The sequence below is a fragment of the Odontesthes bonariensis genome, chromosome 23 (assembly GCF_027942865.1).
Source record: "Odontesthes bonariensis isolate fOdoBon6 chromosome 23, fOdoBon6.hap1, whole genome shotgun sequence".
Classification (NCBI taxonomy): domain Eukaryota; kingdom Metazoa; phylum Chordata; class Actinopteri; order Atheriniformes; family Atherinopsidae; genus Odontesthes; species Odontesthes bonariensis.
The window spans coordinates 28906044-28922523 of NC_134528.1; the positions used below are offsets into that span (position 1 = coordinate 28906044).

At 40.6% G+C, this 16480-nt stretch overlaps 1 protein-coding gene across 2 annotated transcripts; it reads right to left on the minus strand.

Annotated features, from left to right (window-relative positions):
• Positions 1-912: 912 nt before the first annotated feature.
• Positions 913-16227, minus strand: dhrs7cb (dehydrogenase/reductase (SDR family) member 7Cb). Of its 2 annotated transcripts, none has more exons than XM_075457585.1 (7): positions 16061-16227; positions 13980-14136; positions 12260-12372; positions 9159-9369; positions 8937-9029; positions 4444-4605; positions 913-4317 (listed from the first exon to the last, which is right to left on the minus strand). In XM_075457585.1, the coding sequence occupies exons 2-7, from the start codon at positions 14131-14133 to the stop codon at positions 4109-4111; spliced, it is 942 nt and encodes a 313-aa protein (XP_075313700.1). In that variant the 5' UTR covers positions 14134-14136; positions 16061-16227; the 3' UTR covers positions 913-4108. The 2 variants fall into 2 exon arrangements, with proteins under 2 accessions (XP_075313700.1, XP_075313701.1); XM_075457586.1 differs by lacking the exon at positions 16061-16227 and adding an exon at positions 15478-15594.
• Between the last annotated feature and the right edge of the window lie 253 nt (positions 16228-16480).

The following is a 16480-nucleotide window of genomic DNA, read 5'->3' on the forward strand; positions in this document are numbered from 1 at the left end:
CGGACGGCCCTTTACTGCATGTTTTTCCCCCTCTCTCTGCCCCCTGCTTCCTGTCTCTCCCTTCAACTATCCTGTCTATTAAAGGCATAAAAAAGCCCCAAAAAACAATACTTTAGATGTTTAAGATTAGAATATCACCATTAATTCTATATTAAACTCAACTGACTTTTTCTCAAAACACACATACCTATATTCTGAACACACCTTTCATCATACCCTTTATCTTGTTCTAACATATGGCACTGAAAATGAGTAATTAGCACTATTTTCTCATAACCTTAGCTTGTCATCTTTAAGTTTATATTACTTGACTATACAGAGAATGCTGTAACCAAATTTAAAGAATCATTTCCATGTGCTTACACAACAGAGGCTATCTTCCTCCTGACTACACAAGTTGATTATCTCGCTGACAGAGATACTGCTTCAGTGCGTACAACATTGGATGATGTTGCTCCACTGAAAAAGAAGGTAATCAGTCAGAGGAGGCTGGCTCCATGGTTAAATTCTCAGCTATGAAGCACACTCCAAGACAGCTGGAAAGATGATGGCATTACACTCATTTAGAAGAATTTCACTTATTGTTGAAAGATAATTCATTAAGAAATAAACATTTTAAAAATCCCTTTGCAGAGTTAGAACTGCTTATTATTCATTACTGAAAGAGGAGAGGGGAGCGTGGTGGTTATCTCAGCAAGAAGGTTCCCATTTCAAATCTCTTTGCATGTTCCACACGTGTGGGTCCTCAGAAGGGGATGGCTCACCACTCTCCTTCAAAGTTTCCATGTTTCAGTTCAGTTTTTATTTATTTATTTATATAGTGCAAAATAACAACAAATGTCATCTCAAGGCACTTCAAAGAGCTCAATTCAAGACAATTCTAATCCAATTCATTGTAATACAATCATAATCCAGAGTTTTGACAATTCTTTATTCTTTACTTTGAATTTTATATTTTTTAAATTTTCCTTAATGTGGACCAATAGACTGTTCTGAAAAGCGGTAACATCTTTCCCATGCAATGCATCTTCTGACATCTTCTTTGTGTGAGAAGGATGAGAAGCTACTGTGCATAAATAAGGGTTCTTTATAATCTTGCCAACTAAAACATTACAGCAATACCTTTCCCAATGGGAGGCTATTGTTCATTTACTTCCAGGTGGTGATTTATTGGCAAGGCAGAGCATTTTACTGCATATTGAATAACTAAACATTTTACAATATCTACCATTATGTTTCCCTTAGGAAGTTTCAATTCTCATGAATGCTGCTTCAAATACATTCAACGCAACTTGGAAGTCAGGTCACTGAGGGCCAAAGTGGGGATTAGTACCTTGCCCAAGGACACAAGTAAACTGCAGATACCGGCAACCCTCCAGTTGAAGACCTCGTAGAGGTTCAGTTGCCTCAGTTTGATAAGTATAAACTCCAGGCATTTCAAATTTAAATAGTACATTTGTATACAGCCACTCCTAGCATCAATTTTGTGATGTTAAACAAGAATGATGATGCTTCACAAAGCTTCAGGGCTCTCTGTGCTGTTCTAGGGATTTCAACACAGCAGTGACATCTGCTGGTGTGTGAACTGTACAGGAGACCTTTCAAAATGGGGCCAAAGGCCAAAATATTCCATCCATCCATTTTCTATACCCCCTCAAGCCAACTCATTGTTTGGGGGGGGGGGGGGGGAGGGTGCTGGAGCCAGTTTCTAATAAGCTACTTGTTAAGACTTAGAGTTCTTGTGAAAATATGAATATGGTTTTTTTTTGTCTTTTATATAGTAGGAAAGAATGTCTTCTAATGAGAAGGTTTTGTTTGTCATTAGAGGTGGCTCCTGGATGAATTTTTCACATACATTAAGTATAAATACACAACATCTGAATCAAGTTTTTAAATTGATTTCTTGACCAAAGCATTCTCAAGGTTAAAGAGAAGAGAAGGTTCCATCTTGTTATCAGCACACATTCAAAAAGCTAGCATCTGTGATGGTCTTGGGGGCTTCAGGGCAGATAGAGTTCCAAAGTCACACATATGTCAAGTTAGAATTTAGGCTATACAGTAGAAACACCATTTTAGAGGAACATTTGTCCTCCAGACAATACCTTAAGCATCATTTATGCAAAAAACATGAGAAAGGAATTACAGAGAGCCTGAAATCGTTGATTAGTGAACAAAGTGAATATTTCAGATTCAGATCTATTTCTATCTAGGGCTGCACGGTGGTGTGGTGGTTAGCACCGTCGCCTCACAGCAAGAAGGTTCCAGGTTCAACACCCAGCTGGGGCCTTTCTGTGTGGAGTTTGCATGTTCTCCCCGTGTATGCGTGGGTTCTCTCCGGGTACTCCGGCTTCCTCCCACTGTCCAAAAAATCATGCATGTTAGGTTGATTGGCATCTCTAAATTGTCCTTAGGAGTGAGTGTGAGCGTGTATGGTTGTTTGTCTCGTTTGTCTCTATGTGGCCCTGCGATGGACTGGCGGCCTGTCCAGGGTGTACCCTGCCTCTCGCCCATTGACTGCTGGGATAGGCTCCAGCCCGCCCGCGACCCGATCGACGGATTCAGCGGTATAGATAATGGATGGATGGAGATCTATTTCCATGGATTTCCGTGAAATTTCAAACCCAAGTTTTTCAAATGACAGAGACAGTTGTTGGGAAAAAAATGGTTTGGAGTGGGAAAATGTTGTCAACCAATAACTGAACACGTATCTGTGAAGATTCATCAGACAGGAATGCTATTAAAAAACACAAAAAACTCAATTGTGAATTTGGAAGAGTAAAAAGAACAAGTTACCTCTCTAAAATAGTGCAGTACAAATATGACCAAGGTGAATATTATTACAACTATCTGAGTTGGTATTTGTTTTGTAATCATCTCCAGAACCTCCTGAGCCCACAGTAAAGCTGATCCTGTTATCTGCTGCTGCAGCACATCCTTTTGCTCGTAGGATTTTTAGACTGGATTTGATCAATTACAAAACTTAGCCTTTAAAAAGAGGCAAACGATGAAATATATGTTTTCTCTTTTTTTTCTCTCTTTTTTTATATCAAAGATTGAAACTGTAAGACCAATAACTACAATAAGTGCTTGTCCTGTTGGGTTCCTTTGATCTGACATGTTCAAATGCAACGTTCAAAATTGTATTAACAATACTGAAGTCAGAAGATATGAATAATATTTTCTTTTCTCCTTAGTATGGACCCACTGTATGCTTTTTGCCCATCAATAAAAAATCAGACGCACTGGGACAGGAGCCAGTAAGTGCATTGGCTAAAGAATCAAACATAGTTCTCAGAAGTTGGTGGAGTCCAAAACTGAAGTGGCAAAAAGGACAAAAATTAACTTACATGAATTAAGGGATCTAAAACATTCTAAGTAATATGCAAATTTAGCTCTCTAAGCACTGGGTGTGTCAACAGATAACTGATTGCTACTGTGTAAGCTAAATCAAATTTGTAAGTTGATTTTGTATTCACCGTTTGTTTCCTCTACACTGGAAAAAATGCCCCTCCAAAAATAAGTTAAAAAAACAACAAATACAAGACGTTTTTACTTGAAATAAGCAAAAAATATCTGCCAATGGAACTCGTGAAAATCGGCTTGTCAAGATTTCTTGAAATAAGATGTGATATTTAGGACTTTTGAGATAAAAGTGATCTTGAAATTAGCTAAAAAAAACCTCTTCAAATGTCAAAAAAAGCTTGTTTCATATGATATGTGACTCAAAACAATTTGTTTTCAAGACTTTTTCATTTAGATTGTCAAGACGTATTGTCTTCAAACAAGTCCCTATATCTGGATGAAATGGTACTTGTTAAGCAGTTCTGTCTGATATTAAGTGTAATGAGATATTTTGACTAGAAATGAGACAAATATACTTGGTAAGACTTAGATTTTTTCCAGTGTACCCCTAACGGGCCTTATGTATGGTCAATTTGACCTCCCTCACATCAGCCTACGTGTTCAGCAGTTATCATAAACCAGCTTATAGACAGACATCAACTAATATTACAAATCAGCCTCAAGCTTTCAGGACATGTTTTTTTTATATTTGATATTTCCAAACAAGCCGCGCTTCATCTAACATCTCTAGTGCCCTCTTGTTCTCCTACTGCATCTCCTCAGCCAACACTGAGTCCTTCACTCCCGCTGCCAGCACAGCGAAGAGGAAGGGTGGACAGAGGGAGCGGAGGTAGAGGGCCACCCTGGGGATGGGGTGGGCCAGCACGACCTCCTTCCTCTTCCTGTTCACCGTTTGCATAATCTCATTGGCCAGGACTGAGGGGCGCACACCGTGGGTCAGCTGGTTGGTAATATCTGTGGGAGAACAAAGAGAACACACAGATCTATATTTGACTAAGCACACAAATAAAAAGGAAATTGAAACCATTGGTACCAGTGTAAAGTTTTGTCTTGCATCATTTAGTCCGTTGTTTTACTCACATGCAACCAGGGTGTTTTGTTTAGGTGCAGGCTCCCCAACTGCTGGCAGGTCAGACACGTTTATGAAGGTGTGACTAATAACGCTGACAGCGATCCCATACTCCTCCACCTCAGCCCTCAGGCAGTCGAAGAAGGCCTGCGCTGCATGTTTAGAGGCCGAGTCTAACAGCAAACACAGCGCACATATTCATAGAAAGGCAAAAAGAGGTGGAGCTGGTCTGGAAAGAAATCTCATTCCATTCATTGCACAGAGCTACTCTGTCTAATTGTTTTCTGCCTCGTCAACAGAAGCCTTCCAGTGTCACGTTGTACTGTTAGAACACACCTGACACCTCAGTAGGCTTTCTATGTGGCTCTGTATCATCTATAAAATGCGCTGCCAACAATTTTCATGGGGACAGTTTCTTTGGAAGAAAGCAGTTCCAGAGTTGTATTAGTGTTGATAACAAAAATATACAAACAGCGTCAAAAAGGTGAAAAATAAGAACTGCAACATTTGAATTTTTTCAGGGTTTGATAAAAAGATTTTAGTTCATCATATTTATTACATATATAGGTTTAATTTCAGGCTTATTGATTTCACTCAGTCAGTTAATTATAAATCATTCTATCTAAACTCTCTTTTTACATCTTTATGAGCATCTTGAAAATCCTTGATTATAGCTAACATCCACTCAGTTGTTACTTTATCAGCTGTCAGTTAGCAACCTACATGCAAGGTGGTCATTTCTGTGGAAGTTGGTAGGCCATTTTGTCCCCCTTCACTAAGCATCAAGTTTTAATTCTTGTTTATTTTTCTGAAAGATTTATCTTATGTGTTGTTTCTTACGCTAAATAATGAGAAACATAAGCCATCAATGGATTGCTGCTGAGAATTTCTGCTTTGAATCAGCAAAGCAGCACCTACAGTCTCAGAAAGACAAGGTCACTCAGTCCACATGTTCAATGTTGAAGATAGTAGGAACCAATCCTGACAACTTGCATGTGTGCATGTGCATGTGGTGTGAGGAACCAATTCTTTGTGAAGTTAGGACAAGCTATGAGATGAAGTGGTTCTCTGAGCAGCTGCTAGCATCTGGAACTACATTCTAAACAACAGAAGTCACATACAAGAAGAAGTATCAGAACATTGAAGATTCTATCACTTCAACATTATGAAAAAAGCACTGCTCCTGGAAGTGTCAAGGAATCCAGTGACCATTAGCATCCGTGGCACTGGCTTCAGGCCTACTTGCCTGACAAGCTACTGTGGTTGCTAGCAGCTATGGCTGGCGGGCTGAGTCTGCAATGAGCTGCTTGGCAGATACTAATTGCAAGCCTTGACACAGAGGCCACGAGCGGCCGCTAGCAGCTGCTGGGATTGCACCACCCATCCCGCCATTCCGACATCCCGCCATTCAACAAGGCTTTCCATATAAGGAAACGTGCCTTACTCAACAGGTGAGTCCCTTCTTTACATGTTTTAAGACATGTGTACAGATGTGATACATCTATAAAAGCGTAATTAAAGCCTCTCCCCCTCTCTCTCTGCCTGTTCTTTCTCAAAGCTTGTGATGTTTGAATGATATTAAACTGATACTGAATGATGATTTAAGGGTCAAATCGACAGTCAGAGGGGAGGATCAGGTGGATGTGGGCTTATTTCAGATTTTAAAATAGAAATAAAAGATGATGGCACTCAGGATCCATCCATAAGGGCTGTGTTGTTACTATTTCACTATAAATCCTGTGTGTGCGTGTAACAGCTGTCATGTAGGTGTGTCGGATACCATCAGGTCCTGACAATGTCATGAGTCTGTGGTAACTTTCAAAATGCACTTCAAAAGCAAATTAATGATATTCAAATAGTTTATTACACAAAAAGGAGCGACAAACACTGTTCACTTATTGATTTAAAAATATTAAAAATAATAATAATAATAATAATAATAATAATAAGATTTGGGTAGCCTAATATATGAAATTGGTTTTATTTGCAGCGCCGGGACGTCCGACACAGGTGAGCAGTCATCGATGTCTGTAAATGCAATTATTAATGTTGCTTATGATGCCAGCGTGCAAAAGACGCTCTGTGGAGAGCTCTGCTCCAGCTGGCTGCTGTGACAGGTCACTGACACTGTATTTCTACTTAATCGAACATGTTTCAGACTCGCCCGATTTACATTAAGTAGATATTTGAATTAATTTAAAAGGCTATTAAAGGAATTGTCGGAATGGCGGGATGTTTATAAAAAATAAAATGTCCCGCCATTCCGACAATTGGAGGAAAAAAGTGTTGGAATGGCGGGACGTTTGATAGAAAATTAAGTGTCGCCATTCCGACAATTGGAGGCCCATGTCGGAATGGTGGGATGTCGGAATGGCGGCATGTGACCGAACTAATGCCCCCCAGAGTGGTTGGTTCGCTTGTTTTTTCATGCTCAACAGATCCAGGCGAGCTGGTTAATCTGCTGTCTTTCTGCTAAACTAGCTTTCTGCTAACTTTAGTTGTGTAACCAGCCCGTAGACTTGAATTTGATACAACTGACTCAGGAGAGTTAACGGTGCGTTCACACCAGACGCGGTCGGGCGACGCGATTACATACAAAGTCAATGCAAAGACGCGATTAGACGCGGATTCGAGCCGGCGGCGCGATGAGGCGCGGTGGGGCGGCGCGGTGAGGAGCGGTGAGGCGGTGCGGTGATGCGGTGGCCGCCGCGCGAGTGAAAATATGCGATTCGCGCGAGTTAAAAAAATCCAACTTTGGCGAAATATTCACGCCAGACAGCCTATCAGCGTTGAGATTCTGGATGACAGTGACGTGGAGACAGATGGACAGGCGCTCCGCAGCTGAAATGGAGTCGTGTCTGTGACATGCAGATTGGACTGCAGATGGAAATTAGCTTCTAAGCTACAATCTGGTGCAGGTCATCTCTTTACTTTGTAATTAATGTACTTTGCACATGGTCCCTGACAAAATAAAATAAAAAAATTAAATCACCGCCTTCTCCAGGAGTTCCGTCTGGATGACGGCCGCCTCCAGCGGCACCCCAGGCCCACCAGGACCCAGCCCGACGACCCGCTCGGGTATATAGTATGACCGGCGCCGCGATCTCTCGGCAGGACACCAACCACAGGCGCCCCGCAGCTGAAACGGAGCCGCGGCCCAGCTGCGGAGCGCCTGCAGCCGGCGTCCCGCCGAGAGATCACGGCACCGATCCTCCCGTGGCGGCCGCTTCCAGCGGTGTTTCGGGCTCGCCGGGACCCAGTTTGGTGGCCTGCTCGGGAGGATCGGTGCCGTGATCTCTCGGCGGGACGCCGGCTGCAGGCGCCGGTCCTCCCGAGCGGGTCGTCGGGCTGGGTCCTGGTGGGCCTGGGGTGCCGCTGGAGGCGACCGTCATCCAGACGCAACTCCTGGAGAAGGCGATGAAATTATCCGAGCTGAATGCACCACCGGATGATGTCACTGATTCAGACACGACGGCGTGTGCGTTTCAGACGAATCTCGGACTGCCACAGCAGGTACAAGGACGCGATCAGCCATGGATAGCCCCTTGAGCTATTTACTCGTTTTTTACTCGCGCGAAAGAGGCGTTTGAGGCGATGGAATTTACACCTGCGGCAACGATCGCGCGATGAAGGCGGTGCGAATATTCGCATTGCGTTTGGTGTGAACGCACGAGTGTTTTTCCCTAAATATTCTCTGAAAGCTACTTCAAGCTATCTAATAGGAGAAGCTCTTTTCAGGCCTTAAATGTGTAGTCATATCACTGAAAAACAAGAAGGTCAAACTGTGATAAACTGTAGTTATACTGAAGCTGATGTTCTTACCAACATTCTTAAATGTAGCTGAAGTATAACTAATTACCAGCTTAACATGAGAATTTCAGATGATGAACAAGTACTTTTCTGTGTTTAAAGCCCAAGCTACAAACATGAACCCATATCTTTTCATAACATGTTTCAGACTCGCCTGATTTACATTAATACTTGTATTTTGATATTTGAAATTTCAGGGGATTTTTATAGTTGGTTTGCAAGGTTGTGGAGTTCCTCTAAAAACTATTAAAGGAATTGTCGAAATGGCGGGGTGTTCATAAAAAAATAAAACATACCGCCATTCCGACAATTGGAGGAAAAAAGTGTCGGAATGGCGGTATGTTTGATAGAAAATTAAGTGTCGCCATTCCGACAACTGGAGGGCCATGTCGGAATGGCAGCATGTAACCCAGCTGCTGTTGCTAGGTCCTTGACTAGCCGCTAGCCGCAGTCCTTGCAGGCCAGTCAGCAGTGCATTTCTAATATTATTGAAAGGGATAGAAATTGATCACCTTACTATTCTGATTTCTCTATTTGCATACAGTTTTCCTGTCAGGTGAAAACAGTGCCCTCTGCTGATGGGTGGAGATATAGGGTCGGAATGGAATAGCAAATTTAAAGTTCTCGATTTACTGACAAAAAAGGGGATAGTCCTATTCCAAATGATTTTAGACAGCTTCAGTTGGCAACTTACATGAGCTTCTGAACGGGACAGCCAGTCTGCCCTGGATGCTGTTGACCAGTACAAGGTGTCCCGATCTTCTTGAGATCATTGTTGGAAGAACACCTGTCATTAATTTAGATTTTTTTAGATTATCATTGGCATAAGATCAATGACAAAACCTCAAACTCAAGCTAATACTATTAATATCCTACTTAAAGGTGATTTTAAAAAAACATATAAAGTCCTGCCCACCTTTGGCAAGAGTGTTTGGGCCAAAGTAGTTGATGTCCATGATGTTTCTATCCAGTTCCAGAGAAACACTTTGAACAGGAGCTTTCAGTTTCATGCTACTGTTGCAGATCAGCACATCCACATAGCCGTAACACTCCATCATCTCAGCCACCACGTCATCCATGCTGTCTATATCACTGAAATCCAGAATCACCAGTTTGGGGGCATATGTCTAGGGAAAGACAAGTGTTGCTTAACTGTGTGAGGACAATACATTTAAGTGCATTCAATTCAAGATGATAACATACAAAATATGAAAGAACTGCCTGAGAGATGTTTTCCACTATTGGAAGGTCTTCAGAGAAGATATGAGGAGACTGATTCTACCCTCAGGAAATAAAAGTCTCTCACACCATTTTCCTGTTTGCAAACCAGTTTCTGTTCAATGCCTCCCCTTTACTCCTCTTTCTGTCATCTGTCTAAGTTGCTCCCACCAGAAATGCAAACACAGGGGGTGTGGGGTTTGATCGAATAGTGTATTTTGCTTAGGAACCTTCCAAACTAAGTGAAATGAACTGGAAGTATCTGCGTGGTAGCCATGGTAAGAGCTGTTCAAAGTGCTGTTCCAACTGCTAAGGAGCTCCAATGCTTCCTTGAACATCTCCATTAGCATGAGATGCATGGTTCTTTATGAAAGAAATTATATATCCCACAATTCCTTGCAGCCACAACTGTCATGGCGATGCTCGCTAATTTTAATCCAGTCGTACGAGCTTGTACTTTTTTGTGGATAAATATGAGGACAAGAGAGTGAGTTTTCCGCTTTTTTCGGGATTTTTTCTTTCGACCATCTCAATTAAGTAATATTCTATAATATATCTAATAGGATACATATGAGATCTATGCAAAAATGTGATAAGATTGCAATAGACAAGTATCTAAAGCACTTTGTGTGGGATATTTATTGAACAGCTGTGGTTTTAGCGCTGCAGTGGAGACCGACATCACAGCTGGGGGTGGTCGAATTCTCACTGTAGTCCTTATGAACTTATCCTACCATCTTTCCTTAACCCTGCAATGTTTTCCATCTAGGTCAAGGAAAACAGCTTAGGAAAAGACAATAGGAGATCATTTTTATGACTATTCAACTGTATGGGTACACTTAGAAAAAAAACAAGAGTTTTGGTTCTTCTCAAGTCCTGGATGCCCCCAAAAAGAGATCTCGAATCGTCCAACCAAAACTGCCATTTTGCAGATAACGGCATCAGGGTTTGAGGTTTTTCTATTCAACTTTGTGACTTTGGATTTCTTTGTCTTGGTTTTTCTGTGTTTTATTTGAATCTGTTTTCTTTGTGTTCTCAGTATTTTTGAGTTACTGGTTTGAATTAGGATTTATTCTCTGTTTTTATGAGTCTAGTTTTTGATTTGCCTTAGTTGTTATTCTTGCTTTTGTTTTATATTTGTCTGTGCAGTTTTGTCTTGCCTCAATTCGGTATTTGGTCTATTCTTAGTTTATTCTGTTTCACATCCTCACCAGCAGTTGTCCTCAGTTCCCTGTTTGGTCCTCAGCTCCACATGCACTTGTTGTCAGTCGATCACATCTGCAGTCACCTGTCTCATCAGTCCCTTCTGTATTTAAGCTCCATGGTTTTGCTCGGGCTATGTCAGATCCTTGCCGTTACTTTCATCATTGTTCATCTTTGCAGCTCTGTTCCTTTCTTGTCTGGTAATCTCCCTGTCTGGCTGTTTTATATAGTCTTTTGTTTTACAAGTTTATGTTCATGGTTTCCTGGCTAAGCCACGTTTTTGTTGTTTTAAATAAAGACTTCAGTCACTTCCAAATTGCTGTGTCCTGCATTTGAGTCCTGGATAACCTTTTCTCCACCAACATCGTAACAAAAAGATCACTTTCAGGCCGGTCTTGTGTGCATGATTACTTCGGACCTGCCCACACCATTCTGTTGTGTCTCAAAGTACATAGCTATGTAGATAGCAAATTATTTGTGTGAGGAAGTTTCCTTTTAATACAAAATTTTTTATTTGAACTTTCAGAGACAAGAATCAAATAAGATCTAATCAATAAGAAGACTCGGAATTGAAAATGATAATATTTAAATAATTCCCAACCGTTGGACAGACACAAGGTATTTACCTAATGTAACATCCTGGCTTTGGAGGCATCATTTTAAACCACCTAAAATTGTTTCATTATTTATTAACTGCTGTATTTGATTATTTCTGTCCAATGAAGTGTTTAAGGTGTTTCTGGTATTTTACAGTCTAAATTTAATTTTAAGCTCTTCCGGCAAACTCCCCCCCTCCGTCACTCCCCTCTCCTCATGGTCAATTTTGGGAATTGAGACATCCATCAAAATATTTGCGAACACTTTCCGGGTCACAGGCAAGAGAACAGGATTATACACCAGATGAGGAGAAAAAAACTAGATAGACGAAAATAAAAAATAAAGAATTTTCTTTTTTTTCAATGTTCAGTGTACATTGAAAAAAAAGAAAATTCTTTATTTTTATTAGTGGGCATGGCGTAGTACCACTCAAATTCCTAGATAGGATAACTTAGCAATCAGAAATAAAAATATCCCAACTGGTAAACAGATTTTGATTTGCTTTATGTCATCTACAGCTACCTCAAGCTGCTTCAGAAACATGCACATGTGCTCTGGCCAGTGTATTGAAGACACTTGAGGACAGTGTGCTGTCAGACAGGACATCCTGCTATTGTGTTGATCAGAGGAAATGGTGATCTGGGAGGTGGCATCAAAGCAGTATTGTGATAAAAAAAAACAAGGACAGATCCTGATGTTCTCAAACCAGCCATGACAGTGGCTGGCTTCGAGGGATTTTTTTGTGACAGGAGGGGCTTTGCTCTCTGTTTAGAAATGTCACTTTACTATCAAAGTTTTTAGCCAATTATTAGAAATTATACTGGTGCAGCCGGAGTGAAAGATTTGTTACAGGACTGTTTGGGTTGCCCAGGAAAGTAATTGGCACAAAAAAAAAAAGTAGGCTCTGTGAGTTCGAAGAGCTTGGAGGAGTTTGGTGTGTTTGTTTCAAACAGAAGCAAATACTGACATGCACCATTATTTTTTATTCGAATTCCTCACCTCTTTGGGGTCAGCATCGTTAGTCAGAGAGTCATACAGAGACTCCAGTTTATCCCAGCTAGTTCCACATAGGATCAGTCTGGCACCACTTTTATGGAAGATATGGGCACTCTCTGAACAGAAAGAAAAACAAAAACATGCTGATTACCTTCATAAAAAAGACATGTTTAACATTATGTGCAAATAAAAAACATGTTGAGTTTTCTGAGAAGATCGATACCATTCTTATTTCTGTGTGCTTGAAGTGAGGCTGCAACTGCTTATTAGCTTAGCTTAGATTAAATGCAATTGGGCTGGTTCTGTCCAAGACAAGAAAAGGCATACAGTTTCCTTATCAAATATGATAAAGGGTCAAATAAAAGGACGTTTTTTAGGGCAAGAATCAGTGTACCTGTAGTGATGCAAAAGGGTATAACTTTTACATTTGGAGCCATCCAATTCAGCCTTTTCAAGCTAAACAAACTGGTTGCTGGCTGTAGCTTAATATCTAATAGAAATTTTGACAAGATATATTGATAAAAAATTATTCAACGAGATTAGATATTCCTTTAAATATGAAGCTGCTAGCTTAGTTTAACATTAAGACAAAGAACAGGGTAAACAGTTAGTCTTGTAGTTAGCCAAACATAAAATCCAGAAGGTAACTGGTCATAGCTCTAAACAGAGGCCCTGTACAGAATTAAAAGATTGATTTATGATCTCATATGAAGAAGGCCCATATGAACAGTTCATCCAACACCCAACTTAAGGGATGGAAATGTCCTAAAAGCTTCCCATGTCACAAGTTCCTTTTAAGACGATAACACTTTTTTTTTTATCTTGTGTTGGTATTTAAGAAAAATGTAGTTTGGTGAGAAGACTCAATACATTTACATGCCTAGCGGAGTTAAGCTATGTTTAGAGTTGCCTGGCCATTGAATTGTACTACGGGTCCTTGTTCCAGTATACATGCACTGGAGGGTATCGAACTGACTGAAATCTGTCTGATGCTGTGATAATAGCTGGCAATATGCCCGCTTTCAGCTTGCTAATATAACTTCTTTGTGCTGATCTCTTTGCCCAAATCAGTACCATTTTAGTGTGTGAATTGGAGCTGGTCTTTAAATTTTGTAAATTAGAGTTATTACTCTGTTTTTACCAGCTACTTCTTTTTTTTTTTGTATACCTGCGTCTTGTGTTATTTCTGGGTCAAAGTCCGGGACGGGCTGGAGGCCAGTTTGATGCAAGTTGGGTGCATGCAACACTCTTTCGACCCCTAACTGCATTATCTGGGTGTGTTACTCCGGCTTTGAGGACTTCCATTTCATACAACTTTGGTTGAACTAACATGTTTACATATGCTTTAAGAGTCTGGGATGATTTGTTTTTCTTAAGTACATTATAAATGTACTCACTACTAGAACTCTCTGTTGCGTAAATATGATGCTAGAACCAGATAAGACATAGGAAACATTTAGCTTGGTTCTGCCACTTTTCATAGTCTCCCCTTGTCCTGTATGTAATTCATTCTTCAACAAAGTCAGCACAGCATTTTCTTACTGTTTTCTCTCTTTATGCTATACCTATTACTAGTGTAAAATGGCATAAAAATTACACCTAAGTCAGTTGTCCCTTAACTTTAATGAAAATTCATGGATTGTGCTTTTATGTGACATTGTCCTGGAATTCAGTGTAAATCTAAGTAAGGTTAAACATTCAAAGCAAAAGTAGGATCATTTACCAGTCCCCACCCCAGAAGCAGCATCAGTGATCACCACTACTTTGTTTCTCACTAAGGACTTGGACATGAGCTGCATGACCTCATTGTAGATGTAGTACACCCCCGCTGCAAAGACTATCAGCAGGGGCAACACTATCACCGAGGGCAGGTCCATGTTCTGCAATGGAGAAAGTAGAATGGTCAGTATGGGAAATTAGACTTGCATGCATTGAAAAAGCCAGCAGTCTCTCTGACAGGACACATGATCTGCTTGTAGGATTCCCATGGACACAAGCACAGTGTCAGTTACTGTCACAGAAAGCCAATCTGATTGAAAGTACATGCAGAAAAGCTCAAAGCTGAACAGCCTCTCTTTAAAAGTTGTTCCTTATCCGTAGCTGCGTTAGTCCTTTTTAGAAAAAGATCACATTATAATGCAGCTCAGAGAGCACCGTGGTTTTGCTGCTGTAACTTGCCTTTGCATCCTGACCAAAGGGAGCTCTAATTTGCACCATAATATTGTCTGCTTTCAAGGAGTATGCCTGCATTGCAGCATCAACAGCGTCTGGATGACATGTTAAGCCATGCTGGCCGATCATTTCCCACATATGATGATATGTCAACTACTGTGTCAGAGGTGCATCAACCTGGACACTCTGTCCCTCATAAATACAGCGGCAAGATGCAACAACCTAACCTTGAACAGGTAGTGTTAAAAGAGCTTTTGTGTTTGTCATTGATCTAAACGTGGAGACCGATCAGACATGATTGTATATCCAGATTCATATGATCAGTGCATTTTAAGAAAATAGTCCCCATATTGTCTAAATATAGCACATCTAGTACAGCTGTCTCTCAGAAGCAACAAACGGTTTGAGCCACCAACCTTCCTATGTGTAACTCAACAACAGCAACATTTAAACCTCAAGCTACTGTTGCATTTTATTTGTCTTGTAAGTCAAAACGTGGAATGATGTCCCATTTAAGTTAACCACGTTCCAGTTGTAAGTCGGAAAACTAGCCAGATTAGCTCGCTGACCAGGCTTGCTATTATTACCAAAACGAGTTAATAACAACACATTACACTCTACTTTGTGCATACAAACAAGGGCCAGCTCCAAAATCATAACCATCACATTTCCATTTCAAAGTAGTTGTTGGAAATTTTGGAAAAAGCCTTACTAGACTGATGGCACTCTCATAACTTTGCTAGCAGTTTTCTTATTTCTTTCTATGATACCAATTTGATAATATTTTACTTAGATACTCAGGTTATGTTGTATTGTACAATTATAAATGAAATGAAAGATAACTCAATTGAAATGCTACTGTAGTAGTAATGGAGTGTGGAACACACAGTCTTCAAAATCTCCCAACAGATAAAATCAAAAGCTTAAAGGGTGGTTTTGTTGCCTCAGAAACAGAGCCAAGCTAGCTGTTTCCACTTAGCTTGGATTATTGGGAACAGTTAGCTTATTAAGCCACCTTCAGTCCTAAACTAAGCTAATCAGTTCCTTACCCCGCTTCATGTTTTCTGCATAGGAATGAGACCGTTGTTCTACATCTAACAGTTGAAAGGTCTGTTTTTATAATGTCAGTATTGTCTTAAAATGCCAGATAGACAGGTCTCTGCTTGCCTACACTGTGACAAATTATGATTTTCTGCTTCATGTGTGTTAAACCTACTGAGGTAATGGTCTGTATTTGGATGCCTTATTAACACACTTACCATGTAAAGTGAGTTTGAGGAGAACAGAGAACAGCTAAATATATTCTGGCTATGGTGCCACCACAGAATGTCTTGCACTATGTCACCAATGGGATGCTGTCATAAGATACTCCAAAGGGGACAACCAAGGAGCCTCACAGTTTTAAGCAATGAATGACCCTACTTCTCCTGCTTCAGATGGGAAAACACATTAAGAGAACCCCTTATCCATATTAAAAACTAATGATAACACTAGTTCCCAGCTCAGCTCCATGTTTGGACTAACACATGATTAAGGTTAGTCAGCTTGTGCGTGCACATTTATAGCAACCACCCAGCAGACATACACACAAACACATTCACCTGTAATCTGTGTTATTATTGGTTCACTTACGGCATGGACAAGGAGCTAATCCTTCAGCGGGACTGGCTGTTGTTTTTTTCCCCTGGATTTAGTTAGATAATGGAGGGCCTTCTTTTCCCCCTGTGTCTCTCATCCATTCACACAGTCTGCCCCTCTGTGTCTGTCCCACTGCTGTCCACTGGACCACCCTGCTTAGAATAGCCTCCGCTTGAGTCAGCCATTAATACACACATATGCAGTGCGCAGTATCTGAAGCATGTTCTTTTGGTGCCAGCATGAAGGGATGGAGTGTCAGTTCCACTCTGCGTTAAGGGGCAAGGATAAGCATTGTGCTGTTGTCTTAAAGATACGTGTATAGCTGTGTTTTCGAACTGATGAATTAGCCTGCTATTAATAAAAAAAAAAAGTATACCGAAAAATATTTATTAAAAGAGACCAAGAAATCATTAC

Coding starts and splice junctions, on each gene's coding strand:
- dhrs7cb (XM_075457585.1), bottom strand. CDS start 14,133: ATGGACCTGCCCTCGGTGATAGTGTTGCCCCTGCTGATAGTCTTTGCA. Junction 9,370..12,259: donor ACGATGCTGACCCCAAAGAG/GTGAGGAATTCG, acceptor GTCTTTCCCTAG/ACATATGCCCCCAAACTGGT. Junction 4,606..8,936: donor TGTCCCGTTCAGAAGCTCAT/GTAAGTTGCCAA, acceptor GTTTGCTGTTAG/ACTCGGCCTCTAAACATGCA.